At 34.9% G+C, this 18,031-nt stretch overlaps 2 protein-coding genes across 2 annotated transcripts; one reads left to right on the plus strand and one right to left on the minus strand.

The window, feature by feature from the left end:
• On the plus strand, positions 563-9,483 carry LOC105173755 (serine/threonine-protein kinase HT1). Its single transcript, XM_011095638.2, has 3 exons — positions 563-820; positions 1,473-2,462; positions 8,844-9,483. Exons 2-3 carry the CDS (start codon positions 1,567-1,569, stop codon positions 9,181-9,183), a joined length of 1,236 nt encoding a protein of 411 aa, XP_011093940.1. The 5' UTR covers positions 563-820; positions 1,473-1,566; the 3' UTR covers positions 9,184-9,483.
• On the minus strand, positions 15,423-17,690 carry LOC105173756 (beta-amyrin 28-oxidase-like). Its single transcript, XM_011095639.2, has 3 exons — positions 16,660-17,690; positions 16,210-16,397; positions 15,423-15,958 (listed from the first exon to the last, which is right to left on the minus strand). The coding sequence occupies exons 1-3, from the start codon at positions 17,609-17,611 to the stop codon at positions 15,662-15,664; spliced, it is 1,437 nt and encodes a 478-aa protein (XP_011093941.1). The 5' UTR covers positions 17,612-17,690; the 3' UTR covers positions 15,423-15,661.

Below are 18,031 nucleotides of genomic sequence, written 5' to 3' on the forward strand. Positions count from 1 at the left end.
AAACTTAAAATTAACTATAATTATTTTATTTTATAAAAACAACTCTACATTATCTTAACATAATTACACAAATTTTTTTATTTCTTCTTTTTCAAAGTATTAGTTGTTGTTGTCCTTATGTACATAATAAATAATATATTTATATGTTACAATATAATATATATATGTATAAAATATAAATTAATAAAAATATATTTTAAAAATATAAAATATAAATTAATAAAAATATATTTTAAAAATAAATAAAAAAAGTATTACACATATAATAAAAGAATAAATGCAGTGATGTTAAAATGCTGTAGAATTGTTTTGTAATAAAAAATGGTAATTATAAATTATTTGTGTGATTATTATATTTAAAAATTAGTATAGTGTGCTATTAATCTTGCTTGTAAGTGTACAATTTTTTTTATATATTAAAATAGATAATTTTATGAATTTATATATTTTATTTTTTATTATGATACATAAAAAAGTATTTCTTAATTATAATAAAAGGAGGAGGTAAAATTTGGAAAAAATAAATTATAAAAAAAAAGGAAGAAGAAGAAAAGGAGACCAAGACTGGCTCTGCATACATTTCCATTCATTTTCATCTCCTTCTCTCTCTTCATTCTCTGCTGCTGCTTTCTCTCTCTAGAAGTGTCCCTGTCGGACGTCGTCGTTTCGCTCCACCTTCGCTTGCTTCTTGTGGACGGGTGAAGCCTGGTGGGAGCTGGAGGAGGGACGGAGCTGTAATTTCAGTGAGCTCCAGTGGTGAGTGTTAGCGGGTTTATCTGAAGGCCGTCGAATTAGTTGAAGTCGAGCCCTCTCGATCGAGGTGTGTTTTTATGTTCATTTCTCAATTTTGACCTTGGATCACTGAGTTCTTTTGCGGTGATTGATTGTACGCGGTTTAAATTTTTGGAGGAAAATTTTAGCTGGCTTTCTTTTTTGGGGGTTTTAGTTTTTGCTTAAAAGGTTTGATTTTTTCTGTTCTTGAGCTAAAGTGTTGATCTTTGTTCGTTTGGTTTTCCGGGAAGGGAAGATTGATGGTAAAACGACTTTGTGTTGACTGTTATTAGAGTCAATACAAGAGAAGGAAAATAAGTTATGAGAGGTAATGAGCAACTAGGGCTTGATCGTTTTACTTCGCTTGGACTTCTAATTGGTTTATGTGAATTTTATTGCAATTCGATGATTATGATCGAGTTTTACGCTGAGTTTTAAGGCTATGGGGGATATTTTGTTAGACCTAAACTGTAAATTTTGTCTGTAGTTTCTTGATATTAGGAAACTTTTTTGGTAGTTTTGAAGGTCTCATTCGAGCAAGTTCCTGAACCTTACTGTAGAAAATCCAGCTCTGTACTTGATTGATCTTGTCTTGGGGGTTTCAATTTGAGTGCTTCTTTAATTGTCATTAAAAAATTTTGAATGATAAAGAGTATAGATGGAATTTGTTCAATTGATGTTCTTTTGTTATTTCTTTGTAGGGTTTTGGTCGGCGAGGTTGAGCAATACTAATGCAGAAGACATAAGAACTTGTCAAATTTTGTGCTGCAGCAACTGCATTGATAAAAACGGAAAATGTTGGAAGGTCCAAAATTTACAGGAATTATAGGCCTAAACAATAACCACGACAATTATGATTTCTCGCAAAATTTCTATCGCAAGCTCAATGAGGGATCAAATATGTCAATCGATAGTTATGGGAGCTTGCAGATGAGTAATGGTGGAGGATCTGTTGCCATGTCGATGGACAACAGTAGTGTTGGATCTACTGATTCCCACACTCACATCTTGGGCCACCAGGGTCTGAAGCATGTCAATAACTATTCAGTTGCTGCCAGCGTCAATCACGGGAGAGTTTCTCAAGGACTGAGTGATGACGCTCTGGCTCAAGCTCTGATGAACCCTAGATATCCTACAGAGGGACTTGGTAATTATGATGAGTGGACGATTGACTTGAGGAAGCTTAACATGGGGCCCGCTTTTGCTCAGGGGGCTTTCGGTAAGCTCTACAAAGGCACGTATAATGGTGAGGATGTTGCGATTAAGCTTTTGGAGAGGCCGGAGAATGATGTAGAGAGGGCACACTTGATGGAGCAGCAGTTTCAACAGGAGGTAATGATGTTGGCAAGGTTGAAACACCCGAATATTGTTCGCTTCATTGGTGCATGCCGGAAACCAATGGTCTGGTGTATTGTCACGGAATATGCTAAAGGGGGTTCTGTGCGCCAATTCTTGACAAAGCGTCAAAACCGTTCTGTCCCCCTGAAATTGGCTGTAAAGCAGGCCCTAGATGTGGCGAGAGGGATGGAATATGTCCACGGGTTAAATTTGATTCACCGAGACTTGAAGTCCGACAATCTCTTAATTGCTGCTGACAAGTCCATCAAGATTGCGGATTTTGGGGTAGCTCGTATTGAGGTGCAGACGGAAGGAATGACACCAGAAACAGGCACATACCGTTGGATGGCCCCGTAAGTCCCATTATTTTTTTTTTCGTTTCCTGCTTTCTTATGTTTGAATTATTTTTTTGTTGCTCATGGATTTTTTTTTCTTTTAACTTATTGCTTTCACTAGTATTTGGAGGCACTCTCATTTTCTGTGGAACTTATAACTTATTTTTCTCTGCCTTGCCATCTCATCGTTCTTTCTAAAGTTTTACCTTTCTTCTAGTCCTTAAGCCATTGTAGTTGCTATCCTTGATTTATACAATCATTTTATTGCCTCACATGCCTGGTCCTCTGTGGCTGGTAAGAACGTGTGAGCTGCATTCTACTCTGGACATTTACTCCCCCTTCTTCTCACTCATGATTGCTTTTTAAATCTTCTTTTCCTGCAAAGGTCCAATGATTTTGAAGTGCATGATATTTTTCTTGTATGGCCTCTTGGTTCGCTCATGTCTTATAATAGAAGTCGGAGGAGCGCTGAGCAGTTTAAATTCAATACTGAAAATACGGCTTGTGTGAGATATTGGTGTGTTTTATAGTCTTAAATAGTTATATTTAGTCTCTTCCTTGATCTTAGAAGCAACTCTGATCTTTATCTAATGCCCTCTCTATATGCCAAATCTACCTGCATAATGTCATTGACTGAATAACCATGTACCCCCATTTCCGGAGAGTTGTAGGTCGTAGTTATTTGCTGAAAGAGGAAAGCTTCGTCTGCCAGTGCTGTTATGTCCTGTTATATGGATCTCAGCCGCTGATTAGGAAAATCCTTCTCTAGATTTTTGCTACATCAACGATTGAGTTGCTTGGTGTAAATTTTCTTTTATTACTCTGTAGTTGCCTTTGGTTCAGATTGTGGAAGAAGCAGATGTATTGATGGATCAGCTCCAAAAACATTAGTCTCTTTGGACTAACAGCATGGTGTTTGAGTGACATTAGGCCTAATCTGTTAGCCAGTTGTTATTGAGAAGCTTTTCTCAATACTTTGTTTCCATGTCTGTAAGACTCTCATAATGATAAGATGTACTCAGTTGTTCATGTTGTTTCTCTAGGACTCTAATTTTTAAGCATATAGCTCACCTATGCAAATTATTAGCTTCAGTGTCAGGCAGACTCGGGGATTTGCTCAATTCCTAAAGATGAAAAGATTATTTCAATAGGTTTCATGCGTTGTTTTCCAGTTTACAATTGAGTGATTGAATGAAAGCAGAGAACCTCCTGATATGTTGTTCACCTTCACGTCTGTGTTACCTGAACATTTATGTCCAATTGAATTTGGTAATTGTATCACACACTTGCTGCTTATGCTGGCTTCCAATTACACACAAAGAATTCTTTATGAACCTTCCTTACTGTGTCCTTATATTGGTTTCCTCACATTTATAATCACTAATAGTTTATACTTTTGGAAATAGAATCACTTTTTTGCCCATGTGCTAATTCTCCTGCATGCCAGCTACATCACGATAGATTTTGAAGAAGTGACCTTTCATGCAACAGTTACTGGCCTCCTATTGAATTATCTTAGGTTTTTTCACAACGTTGAGGTCAGAAGGTGTTAAAGTAGTCAACTTTCTGATTTCATGGTGTAATATATAATACTCAGCATTGACAAACACTTTAATTTACAAGGATTTTGGACATATAATGAAGCGCCTTGGTATAATCTGTCTAGAGACTTGAAAAGGTCATGACATGAATAGACCCAAAAGAGTAGATATTAAGGGTGGGATTGAACTTTATCTCCAGTTATCCTCATTTGACATGTATTGCCGTTACTGGGTATTGCCTTAAAGTTGGAATAAAACTAGAGGAGCAGAATAGGAATCCTAATTAGCTGTTATCTTGAACTCCTGACCGGATTAAGATGCCACTATTGAGAAAAAAGGCTTTAGCATTTAGGAAGAAAATGTTGATAGTTTATGAAATGATTCTAGTGTAAATTGCATCCTGAAACTTAGAACCTGGGGTTGGTGGGATAGCCCAACAAGGTTCACAATATGAAGTTTAGCTCCCTGCTATTAACATCCCGGTATAAGTTTTTAGAAACCATGCCTAGTAGAAGTAATGTGATACCACAGATGAAGGTTGGCAGTTCCGGTTTCTTTCTTCTGCTGCAACATTATCACAATGTTTGGTTTTGTGTTTTGGCCCATTTTAGAGATGGGCCAAAACACAAAACCTTGTTTGTTTTTGTGTTTTGCACACCTTCACTAGGTGTGCAATTGTAATTTAATTTTTTTTTATTACTTTTCTTTTATTATTTTTTATTCTTCTCTTAACATAAATATATATATTATATTTCACTAACAACAAAATACTATATATACATACACATATATATTACTAAATATATATATTAAAAGACATGATTTGACAATGAAATACTATATATACATACACATATATATTACTAAATATATATATTAAAAGACATGATTTGACAATGAACAATGAACAATGAACAGTAACTCCTGTCTCCCAAATCCCAACATCAAACATACACCACTTATTTTACATTATTTTATATTATATCAAAACACAAATCCAAACATACCATCTATCTCAAAACACATACTTACTTATCTCTATTTTTCTCTCTCTATCTCCAAAACACCAAAACATTAATCCAAACATAGTGTATGTGTTGTATATCTTGTGACCTGAAGCTGAAGCAGAAATATAAAGGCTGGCTGGTAATAGTATCCAAAGATAATGTAAAGCAGGTAGCATGTGATTGATGAACTCTATGAGATCAGACTGGAAATTTGGATATGAGCTGTTCCTAGATCCCTATGGAATATGAAGTTTATTGTCATAAACATAACTGACTTGATCTATCCAATAATTCTTTTAAAGTTGGGGACCAAAATGAAACAAAGAACTTAAACTGGCACGTGCTTATTGTATAACGGGATATTAATACTATGCTGCACAGCACTAGTCCTGATAGCTATTGACTCTGACTTAGTATATCTTGTAGTTGCAAAAGTTGATCTTTGCTTGGGTACGAACATCTTGGCAGTGGAGCAGATTGATATATTAAATAACTGACGAAGTGACTGTTTTCCAGCTGAAATGCTTGTATCCTCTTAAAATGCACTTGCTATAGGAGTCGAGTATTATTTGATTTCATTGGTGGTCTGAAAAAATTGTTTATCATTACCATAGTTGACTGGTCATAACTAGTGATATTGATCCTAGCTATGTGAACTGAGTTATCATCTGCAACTCAGAGAAATGCCAAATGTGGTTATTTGAAGGCAGTTTATGCTCCACTTTCATCTATTATGGTCCTCTTCTGCTTGCCATAACTTACTCCTAATGTGGGTTGTCCAATATGTTGCTTCTGGGTGCTTATATTGATTTATTGTTGTGTGGCTGAAGTTAATTGCTGCTTAATGCATACTTTATTTTCCTTTTAATTCCATAGCCTTGCAATCATAATAATGTATTTCTAATTTCAACTCAGTTGCTGAGGATCTCTGAACTCCAAACTCAAATTAATACCTGAAGCGTCCTCCGTGAAGTTTTACCCATAAATTCACCATTTATTAGCCTTAGAGCTACTCCAAGGAAAATTTAGAAGATCCGTGTCAATTTAGGACTTTGATATACTGACTTTCACTAGAGATGTGGGCAGCTCAGAAGTTCAATTCTAAAACTTTGGTTAAAACAATCTAAGGGATATATAGAACTTGTGTCATAGGGGGGGAAGTTCCCAGAGGGACCATAATTAGAAGTATACAAAGAAAAGATAATTCAAGGCTTCCAATCAAGGGGATATGCCTCTGTTAGAGGGACCAAAATAAGCTGGCAAATATTTACCGTGATACTTTCTGCTAGTTATCGTGTTACATCTCAGTTTGACTGTAAAATTTTGTTAGGATAGTCCAGTGGAAATATATAATTGCTTGATAGGAGGCAAATTCTCCCAGAGGGTTCAGAATCAAGGAAAAGTTGAGTAAGAGGTGAATAGATACTATCAGGTTGCAGAAAATCCAGGGGAGATGCAATTTTTTCGGTTGATATGTTGCATGGTAGCTGCGCACATGTAATGAAATAACTTTTAATATCTTTATAAAACCAGTGTCTTTTTCTGTTCACGCTTAGGGCAGATCATACGTGCTGAGGTTTTGTTGGAAGAGATTCTCAGTTGAAATATATTTGCAGACTGACGCACTTTCTTTTTGGCCTAAACATCCAACCTTATTTTTTGACCAAACATCAATAGACATAAGCATATTCATCTGTATTCATATCCTCCAAAAGTTATTGCAAAATCACCATTTTCTACTTCATGAGCTTCTTCTAGGTTGGGACTACATTGTATGGATGTAGCTTATAGATGCACGGTGTATACTGTGCTGAAGAACTTGTGTCTCTCATATGTGTATCTCGTGGTGACCTCGGGCTCCTTTTATTTTCGTCCCACTGATCTTAATAACAGTTTACTTTATGCATCATAAGCAGTTTACATTTGTTGCTCATAGGTTACTTTTACATTTTATTGCTGTATAACTTCAATATATGTAGAATATAAATGACGTCTATTTTGAAGGAGTATGAAGCACACTTCCGGAAAATTCTTACTCTGTCGATTCCATGCTGGAATAATTGACGCCTGACCTGCGCCTGTTATTAATATTGAGCTTGTGTGCTTTCATGTTTTTCCATCTCCATGGATCTACTTGATGGTTCTCTAAGTCAACATATTCATACCGGTGTTTAAGTCTGTACTTTAGGACCGTTGTCGATTGATGATAGGTAAAAGCTGTTGTATAGAGTGTGAAGCAGAATTGGTAGTTTGTCCATGGTTGAGAGATATGGTTAATTTCATGTATTCTAAAACTGATGCAATTGGGAAGAAATTGCATGTATACTTTGAATATGCTAAATATTTTATTTATAGGAAGATAATACAGTTGAATAGGAAATGTTTGACTAACTGGTAAGAGCAGCAGGAAAAGCTTAGGTTTAAGCATGGGATCTTTAACTGTAATTCGTAAGAATTTGATGCCAGAGAGGCAGTTAGGAACAGCGAGTGAAGTTGTAAGTCAATGATGGTTTCAGCTTAGATACCTGAGATTAAACCTAAAAGTTACTGTGTTAGCTGAGATATTTTCTAAGCATACCTTTGGACTTGTGTCCTTGGAGAAGTTATCATAATTTTGTTCGTCATTTTTCTCTCCAATTTTCTGCCTTTCATGATATTGAAAACATTACATAAGATGTTAAAGTTAACAACTATCTGAGTTCTGAGACCTTGATTATGACGCAGCGCAAATTACTGGCTTCTTGACTTACTTTTTAGGTGACTATGATGGTCTGATATGGCATATCTTAACTAGCAGCGTAATATTCAGCTCAACATAGTAAGAAACTAATGCAGTCGATGTTTTAAATCCGACTCTTTTTATAGCAGTGCAGTGATCTAGTTCCTTTATTTGAGGAAGTTTGTTGGGCAAGTGTTTGATGATATTGTCGTTGGAACTGCATGTTATCTTCATTAGATAGAATGATCTGTTCAAGTATTTTTCTGTGGCTTGTTGTATACTGCAGTTGCTACTGGGTCAAAGGTCTGTAATGTGTAATAAGTGTTATTCTATATAACTTGTCCATTGAACTTGGGGTGAGTGTTTTGGCGGGCTCTTATATTGCCCACCTTTCTGGACAAACTTGTGGGCAAGTAATCATCAATTGATGCACAGGCCCAGGCCACTTCTCTAGTGGTTCTGTTTAGATGACTGAGCTTGTAACTTGCAGATGTAAGTTTGAGGTTTGTATATATTTTAGAAATTATTAGTGTGGGGCAATGGCAAGCCCACACACTGATAGAGGCACCAGTACTGAACAGTGAGCTTCTGATGTTTGAGTTGCTAAGCTATTCAATGGCACACTGTGTTGAGATGGTTAATTTTGTGGGACAATAGTCATATAATGCATCTCCGACGAAGAGTTATATTCATTTAGAAGTGATAGTAGCAGCATCTTAGTGTAAGCACTCTGGCTGTTGTTGCGCAGCTGCAATATCAAATATTGATTTATATACACTTGTGAGGGTCCTATTGGTCACGGGAATAGTTAGGCTAAGAATGTCTGTTGGAGTTGTCATCTAAATCTGAGGCATATTCATTGAAAAATTACTAAAGAATAAGTATCTCTGCAACTAAAGTTCAAAATCTTGATGATGATGGTTGTCTATGAGGAGTTCCACCTTCCTTGCATCGACTCTTCTTGTGCAGTTGTGAATCTTGCTGTGCATTAACTGGATGGTTGAAACTCTATGTTCGGAATTCAAACCATGGTCACTATTCTTTTCTATATGCAAACCCCTTGTGTTGCCGTCTGAAGCATCACCATTCATACATGTGATACTTATAAATGCTTTGTGCTGTAACATTGCAGGGAAATGATCCAGCATAGGCCTTACACCCAGAAAGTTGATGTATATAGCTTTGGCATTGTACTGTGGGAGCTGATCACGGGGATGCTACCATTCCAGAATATGACTGCTGTTCAGGCAGCATTTGCTGTTGTCAACAAAGGTGTCCGACCGACCATACCCAACGACTGTCTTCCTGCACTTAGTCAGATCATGACGCTTTGCTGGGATGCTAATCCTGATGTTAGGCCCTCGTTCAACGAGGTCGTGAGAATGCTGGAGGCGGCAGAGACTGAGATCATGACAACTGTCAGAAAGGCTCGTTTTCGTTGCTGCATGAGTCAACCAATGACTACAGAATGATTTAAGAAGAGAGTAAAGAATTGGGAAAAGGAGAAGTGATTTTGTGCCAAAGCAGCTTTGTGTATGTATCAAGCTTAATTTCTTTCCTCAGGTAGAGAAAAGGGGGAGAAAGTTGATGATAAAAATATGTGCTTGCTTTTTTCTTTCTTTTTTTTTTCAACTGTCTGGATTTAAGATACTGAATTTAGTGGTAATAGAGGAGATTCCATGTGTATTTATGCATTTCCCCTTGTGTTGTATCTAAATCTGCCCTTTTTAGTTCAGTATCTGTTCATCTACTATACCGTGTTGCATTCGTTATGGGTTCCAGTTCCATGAATGTGTAGGTATTGATTTATTTTAATAGTAGTGGTTGGTTTATTGTACATATTTTATATTGATAGTGACGTATAATGATTGTTTATAATTAAAATTCATAACGTAATTATAATTAATTTACTAAAAAAAAACTGGCAGAACTCGTATCCCTAATTGGAAAAAATAAAATAAAATTGAAGAATATGAGAAAGTGCTAAAGTTCTATGGAGAATAAAATTACATTAATTAAAACCGGTAGATGGTTAAAATGGTATTCGATTCTCTTACTATAGTTGAAGAATTCTGCATATATAAATAGATATATATATATATATGTGTAAATATATCAATATATTTTTACTTCTTCTCCATATTTCAATATCCTTAATGACAAAAAATATTTTATTTTTCAAACTATGATAGTATTTGAACTCTGTTATACAAATATTTTTTAATTTTAATTTATCGTATCAATTACATGAATTTTACAAGTTACAATCGAATTTATTTTCTTGTGGAATTTTTTATCAAAAAGATAATCACATACAATGTACTATTATTTAGTTGTAATCTGAACAATCTAGGCGCAATTCATTGATATCATCAATTCGTATCAATTTATTTAATTGGACACCAAATGAATTCATGGGATCGATGGATTCAATTAATAGAGATCAATGGTTGGAGTTTACTTAATTGTTAATATAAACATTCAGATGTATTAATCAATTCTATGTATTTTTCAAATTATTAATGTTTTAATATAAACATTCCTTACCAAATGGCAAAACAAGTAGATTTTTATGAGTTTCAATATTTATTGAATTTGAGCCAATGAGGTTTAGTTCAGTTGGCGACGTTGAGACCTTATGATCTTAGAGGTCATGATTCGGGCACCACTTTATGCGTGGGATGTTGTGTCTACTGAACAACAAGTGTGTTATTTCTATTGTAATAGTAGGTGGTGATCAGATTTTATTTATTTAATATAATTGATATGATTGTTGTAATGATCCAACACAAATGATTGAAATCAATTTATTTTAATTTCAATAGTTTACTGCTCTTACTTTAAAAAAAATTATTCATTGAATTTGAAAATAACGCTAGAAACCTTCGATGCCTGCAACGTTTATTCGTTTTGCAAGTTAACCTTTTCATTCTTAAAACTATTTAAGATCCCATTATAATTATATTTCAAGCATATATAATGAAGAGTAGAACATTAAAAAAAAAAATGCATTATATATATAAAGTTTATGTATTAAAAAAATTGTACACCTAAGGTATATATCTTAAATCATCTCGCAGTTTGGGTTCAAAACTCTGGAAAGGTTTGAGACCACTCATTCATGCAGGGTACGAGCTCTGTTGAAGTTGAACATAATTACGAATACTCCATCATTATTTGAAAAAATTCATTAATACTCCTGATATTTGATGAAATTATATAATCAGTGAAAGAAGATTTGGAGTTATCTACTTTTCCTTTTTGTATATTTTTTCTTTTCTATAAAAAAATAAAAAATTTATTAAAAAGAATCAGACGAGTTGGATGAAAAAATTAAAAAAAATGTACAAAAATTATCTACTTAGTTCATAAAAAATAAGTAAAATTATAATTTATAAGATCATTTTGGTCAGTTCGTCACAGAATAAATGAAAACCTAATTGATTAGACTAATTATTAGATGATCATCAAAATTAAAATTCTATTAATAATTTTTTAAATAATGATAAAATATTTATAATTATACAAATTTTTATAGGGGCTGGTTTCCGTTGAATATACGAGGTGAGATATGATATTTTCACATGTTAATTAATAAGCACCACCAACTTATTGGCCTATGTGGCCCTTCATTGATTGTTGCTGTCGGCCTGGAACATTAATGTTTTTAGATAGGACGATCAAATTGCTCAACCACCCCAATTGAAATGATCTCGACTCATAGGAATAATTCAGAAATTAACTTTTATCCTTCATATAAATAAATTATTGTAGAAATTCAGATTATCTACTGTAGAAATTATTTTTGTCATAGTAATGAGCTATAACAAATGCTTTTGCTATAACTTTTGACGATGACAAATACTTTAGCTAAACTCGAAAAAATCATGACCAACAATCATTCCATGATCGGTCAATGATTATTTATTACGATTATTTATTTTTAATTATAGTTAGTCATGGTTAAGTGTTAAATTTCTTCTAGTGATGTCGTCCTTGTGTGTATATAATAAATAATTTTTATACTTTAAAATATATCATAAATGAGGATAAAATATATAAATCAATATATTACATTTCAAAAAAAGAAAGAAAGAAAGAAAAGAAAACCGACTTAAGGGCATTATCAATACAATAAAAAGTGGTGTAATAGACTCACAAACTGCCATTTGTGAGTGAAATATATATATATATATATATTAGTATAAATGATAAAATGAATTAGTTAGTATTCCAACAAAGACAATCAATTAAAAGTGGCATTGTATTTGGAAACACAAGAAATTTTTTTTTTACCATGGCTAAGACCATGATAAAAATATTTATATGGAAAATATTTTAGCCACTGTCATAATTACTACGACCAACAATCATTGCATAGCCGTGGTTAATAACTATTTGCTACAACTATTTTATTTTTAATCATGTAATTAGCTACGACTAAATGTTGTTTTTTTTTGCAGTGAGACGTAGTTACAGAAGGCATAATTTATTGTGAATTATATTTTTTTTAAAAGAAATTCATCCATACCAAGGGACATATGCTAGTGTAAAAGATGCCATAATGGGATATAGATCCAGTGCTGTCACACTGATATAATATGTGTTGGATTTTTTGTGGGGCTAAACATATACTTTGATATATATAATAATTTTCACCCTGTACTTGGGGCCAACATTGGTTTTGGTCCATAAATATTTTGAGGCACGTTTTTGGTTCCTAATCTTTTTAAAATATTATAGTTTTGGTCAAATCATTAAAATTGAAATTACAATTAACAGAATTTGGAGAATAGGGTTGTGTTCTTCAATTCCAACCATATCCTGTCGGCCCAGTACCACCATTTGAGAGCCCATCCAATGACGGTCATTTACACATCTCCGATCGGCCCACCATCGGCTACTTCTGGACTTTCTCCCATCCGCAAAACCTTTGCCCACAATCCCCTCTCTTGTCCCAATTTTTTGCCATTGTCACCGTCCTTTTGCCAGCGTACCACCATTATTTGAAAGCGCATCCCACTGTGATTATATTTTAGCGTCTCCATCGTAGATCTCCCTGTTCCCTTTTTGCCGCCGTCCACACTACCATATGAACTCTGAAACACGGCCGTGGAGAATGTGCCAAAAAGGCAGTGGAGAGCACAACCCAGTCGTATTCTCTGATTTCGTCGGTTTGGATCAAAATCATAACTTAGAAAAAATTAAAAACTATTCACTAACACCTAATCAAACTTTATAAGTATAATTAATAATTATACATACTAACTATCATCGAATGAGAGTGGGTGTAATATTTTATATGAACGTGTTATCATGCCATCCATATGTTAAATATTTTATATAAAAATTAAATTGACATATATATATATATATATATATGTTTCGTGCAGAGTATTGGCAGACACTATAGCTATTCAAAGTTTGAGATGGATGGATCAAGATTCTTATTTATGACAGTGATACAATATTTATTAAACTCTTACATTAAGCTAAATTAGATAATAATTCCTTCAGATTATAAGCCAAAGATCCTAAAAAAGTTGATTTATATTGGAGACATATATAGTTATAAGCTTAGAATTTTGTATTTATTTTTTCTTGAAAAATATTATGTAATAAAAATAAAAATATTGGAGGAAAATTATATACATGGGTAAAGAGTAAATAAAAATAAAATATACACTTTTTTATTATTATACGTTCACTTTCCCCCTAATTTTAAACAGAAATAAAATTGGATTTTGAAGGGGTTTCATATACACTCAATTTGCGCTGATAGATCAACGATACCTATTAATTCACTTGGTGCATACGAATAATTTAAAAAATCATACTTGCTCCATGTTTACTTAATTAAAGTTCATAGTAATTACGCTCATTAGCATGGCACTAAACACAAGATTAATTACAACTAAGCTTCGCAATTAACAAAATAAAAGTATTAGATTAGATTTAAGTACTTGTATAAAATGGAGTTTATCGTTTGTCACATTAATCACAAATTTTTAATTAATATGCGTAGACAAGAATTAGCTGTTATATAAAATATTACAACTCTCTCTCTCCCTCTCCCTCTCTTAATTAAATTTTTATTATCTTTATTTAGTTAAGTAGAATAGAAATTAAACATATAAAAAAATGAATGATTGATTAATATGGGTGAAATAAAGTGTTAAATACACTTTACACCCTTTGATTGAAATGATTACAGTTTTAGTCCTCATATACCGGTACTTATTCGTTTTCAATTTCTAAATATATCGAAATTCTATTTCAGTCCTTCAACTTTTAAAATATTAATATTTTCAGTCCTTAGACCTAATTAACGATCATTTTTCATTTAAAAAAAATTATCTTCAACTAAGGGAACAAGCTTGTTATGAAATGGATTTATCAAAAGAATATTTATAATTTCACAAACAACAAAGAAGTATTTGTACGTCAAATCTAAAAAATTTTTGGTAAAACAACTTTTAAATATATAGAAATTTAGTCAAAAGAAAGTTGCATGTGGAAACAGCCCCTCATCTTTGACTAATCAATTAGTATTTTCATATTAGTGATGTGATATATAGTTGGACGACTAAATCAATTGAATGAGATTAAATTAAGGTACAAATGTTGGTAGGTATATATACACAAATATTGGTGAAATTAAATTACCTCGAGATTTAGGTGGTAGGTGTAGAGGCACATGGCTGGCCAAGTCCCATATATCAATTGCCTTTGCAAGTGCTTATTTTACTTACTCCTTAGCTTGTTGTTAAAAATAAATTAAAACGTGTATTGTTATTTTTTAAATATTATTTTTAAATTAACTAAATTTAATTATTATAAACAGCTCTATATCAATATCTATAATTTATTGATAAAATTATAAGTGTTGAGCTGTATTTTTCGAACACTCGAATCTTAATTATTATTTCACTTCGAATTTTTATCTTCAAAGATTACCAACTTTTACTATAGATTAATTTACAATATTTTTTACACTTGTTTCCACTATAAAATAAGAATGATTGCGAATGCCTTATTATTGTTATTATTATTATTATTATCGTTATCATTATTTAAAGAAAATGAATAATCGGAGCCAGTAAACCAGCAGAAAATGGAATGTGGAGTTGGAAAAAAGAGGGGCGGATGACGGAAATAGTCAGTAAGGGCAGAAGCGATAACGGCAGGAAATTTCTTTGTTACAACACGTTCAAACATGGAAGGCTATGTATCTATATATATATATATTTATATCTATGACTTTGTTGAATTTGAGGGTGTTGTGACTTGGGTTGGTTTGTACTGAATGTTTTCTATTTTTTAAGTTAATTAAACCTACTCCACCCAAATATGTTACACTAGGGGGACAAAATGGCTGTAATATTAATGATTATGACCTATATACGAATATTTTAAAAAATTATTTGATGCAGTGTCGGATACATTTCGAACACGTGTTGGGCACGCAGATCGCATATCCAAAAAATAAAAAAAAAGGACACGGCGTCTGACATATCACGGACACGCTGCACCTGTTGGCATGTCCTACTCGTTTTAGATTTTTTTTCATCATTTTAAAAAGTTTTGGAATTGTAATGAATTTGTATTCGTTATGATTTTTTTTTTTTACTGTCATAATTAATTGAAGCAAAAAATCATATTTCATTAAATGCGTATATACAGACTTTATCATGCATGATCATGGCTTGAATTCACGGGGGGCAAAAAGGGCACAATCACTCATCCGATTATTTAGACAAGAAATTTACGTAGACAGGAAATTTAATTATAGAAATGAAAGAAGGGAAACAATAACAAGACCACAAAAAGAGGTTGACAGCAGAGTTGAGCAGTTTGTCCTGTGGCTATCTGCTGCACTATACTACTAACATTTGATCATGACTGGCATGGGTGAGGTACTTGTACAAATTTATTGAACACTAAAACGCTTCAATTGTGGGGATGAAGGCGAACAGGCAGTCCCTTTGCCGGGATGGGCATCGGGTTGACGACAATCTTCTCATCCGGAATGATTTTCTCCCACCTGAATCTCTTCACCAGATGGTGCATGAAAACCAGGATTTCTAGTCTTGCATACTCTTTTCCGGGGCACATTCTCGGCCCCCCGCCGAATGGCACAAATGAGTATGGAGCTGGTCCGGACCCCTCAAACCTCGACGGGTCAAATTTCTCCGGCTCCCGGAAGAATTCTGGATTTCTGTGTGTTGAATTTGCGCTCCAATAGATCTGCAAGCAAGCAACCAAACATTAGTTAAATAATTCTCGAAATGCTAGCTAGCTAACATGACTCATGTGCTATGTCGAGTTATTTTGACTTTTGGATCGATTGATCTGGATTTGAAATCCTTAATAACAAATCAGTTTACTCTAATTTTGAATTATGTTTTATTGAATAATGATGTATTTCAATTTCTTTGAATTTAGAGTCACTCAAAATTCTTTCTCGAAATTCGTTTCTCAAAGGTGGTTAGTTATACCTTCCAGCCCTTGGGGATGGAGAAACCATTGTACATGAAATCAGAGAGGGCTTCTCTGAAAGCGCCCTGGAGAGGTGGGGCAAGTCTTAGCACTTCACAGGCCACATTCCATGAATATTTCATCTTCTGAATGTCATCCCAGTTCAACAGTTCACCTGGTTTCTTTGAGTTTGCAATTTCCATTTGCTCTGCACAAAAACCGCACAAAACACTTTATCAACTTCATGTGGAGAAGATTCCTTCCTGTCCCATTTCTTTGGGACAAGACAACCCAAGTATTAATAATGATTGTACAGACCATATACAGAAGTACTGAATGTAAGAAATTGCTGAAAATAGGTAAAATGCGATTGGCCCGGGATCTTTTTTTTTTTTTGTTGCCGGGGGCCGGGGGGGGGGGGGATAATTAGAGGAGAAGATGAAGAGAAGTTGAGTGTACATGGGGCTTACCCTTGTAGACTCCTTCGTAGATTTCAGGCAGCTCGGCGAGATACTTGACGATAAAGGTGCAGGCAGAGCTAGCGGTGTCATGTCCTCCAATAAGCAAGCCCAAAATCTTGTCAGCAATGTCCAATTCATGCATGAATTTCCCGTTTTCATCGCTAGTCAGAAGCATGTGCGACAAAATATCCTGTGTCGGCGTCGCCTTCCCCTCCGCCAGGTCGATTTTCCGCTGCTTGATGATGGAAACGAGCTCTTTCCTGATGAAGTTCGATGCCTTTATCGCCTTGTAAAAAGGGGTCCCGGGCAAATCTATGGGGATTGAGATCAAACCAGAGGCTAAAAGATTGAATGGCTCAGCGAATTTGTTCACATGGTCAGGATCCTCAACGCTGATGAAAAGCCGACAGGCGAGCCAGAAGGTGTAGTTCTTGGCAAGCGGGAAGACCACGATTTCGTCCTTGTTTTCCCATCCGTCCGCAAAGTGTCTCCGGGCTATATGGTCCATTATCCCGACGTAGCGCTGGAGGGCTTCGGGTTTCAGGAAATTGGGAAGCATTTTCCTCATTTTTATGGCTTCCTCCTTGGAAGAAGTCTGAGTGGAGGAAGGGAAGACTTTGTCGACGGAACTCGGCCACCATGCCTGGACGAGCTTGTTCTCGTTGGAGAACAGGAACTTGTTGCCACTGGCTCCGCAGAAAACGACGGCCTTCTCCCCGAGAAGGTGCGTCCTGAAAACGCTGGACGAGTACTTGGCGATGCGATCGAATATAAACTTCTCAGGGTGACCCTTCCAGCCGGTGGAGAGGAATTCAAGGCTCTCCCCGAGAACGGGCCATCCGGTTCTTCCGGGCGGGAGGGGGCCGCCGGAGGCGGATTTGTTCTTGTAGAAGAGGAAGTGCAGGGAAATTGAAACCAGGAGGATAAACAGGGAGAGGAGAGAGACATAGAACAGCTCCATGTCTATCTAACTAGTGTTGATCTCGTAAGTTCAAGGAAGAATGAAATGGTTTTTGTCCGAGATGTACGTTAATCCAGTACAAACTTGTGCATATTTATAGAAACCACAGCGAAAGATGGGGGCAATCATGTCAAGATTTGGAATTTTTAGGCCCCACGGAGGGGGGGTGGGGGTGGGGGGTTGGAAGTCAATTTGGGGTGGCTTATAAACTACTAAATTAAGTTGAAATGGCAATAAATTATTACACAGAAGTTCTAATTTGGCTGGCTTTCAGTGCGTGAGCAATAAAGAATTCAGACAATGCCCATTACGCGAGCACACCATTTCTCAGTCGTTGCATTTGGAAGTGGTCATGAAACTACCTATACATGTGTGAAAATAAATGTTTTTGGTGTACTTTTGAAAAAATCCGTGCATGGT

Source organism: Sesamum indicum, linkage group LG11 (genome assembly GCF_000512975.1).
Source record: "Sesamum indicum cultivar Zhongzhi No. 13 linkage group LG11, S_indicum_v1.0, whole genome shotgun sequence".
NCBI classification, from domain to species: Eukaryota; Viridiplantae; Streptophyta; class Magnoliopsida; order Lamiales; family Pedaliaceae; genus Sesamum; species Sesamum indicum.

Coding starts and splice junctions, on each gene's coding strand:
- LOC105173755 (XM_011095638.2), top strand. CDS start 1,567: ATGTTGGAAGGTCCAAAATTTACAGGAATTATAGGCCTAAACAATAAC. Junction 2,463..8,843: donor ACATACCGTTGGATGGCCCC/GTAAGTCCCATT, acceptor GTAACATTGCAG/GGAAATGATCCAGCATAGGC.
- LOC105173756 (XM_011095639.2), bottom strand. CDS start 17,611: ATGGAGCTGTTCTATGTCTCTCTCCTCTCCCTGTTTATCCTCCTGGTT. Junction 16,398..16,659: donor CTACGAAGGAGTCTACAAGG/GTAAGCCCCATG, acceptor GTTTTTGTGCAG/AGCAAATGGAAATTGCAAAC. Junction 15,959..16,209: donor CCATCCCCAAGGGCTGGAAG/GTATAACTAACC, acceptor GCTTGCTTGCAG/ATCTATTGGAGCGCAAATTC.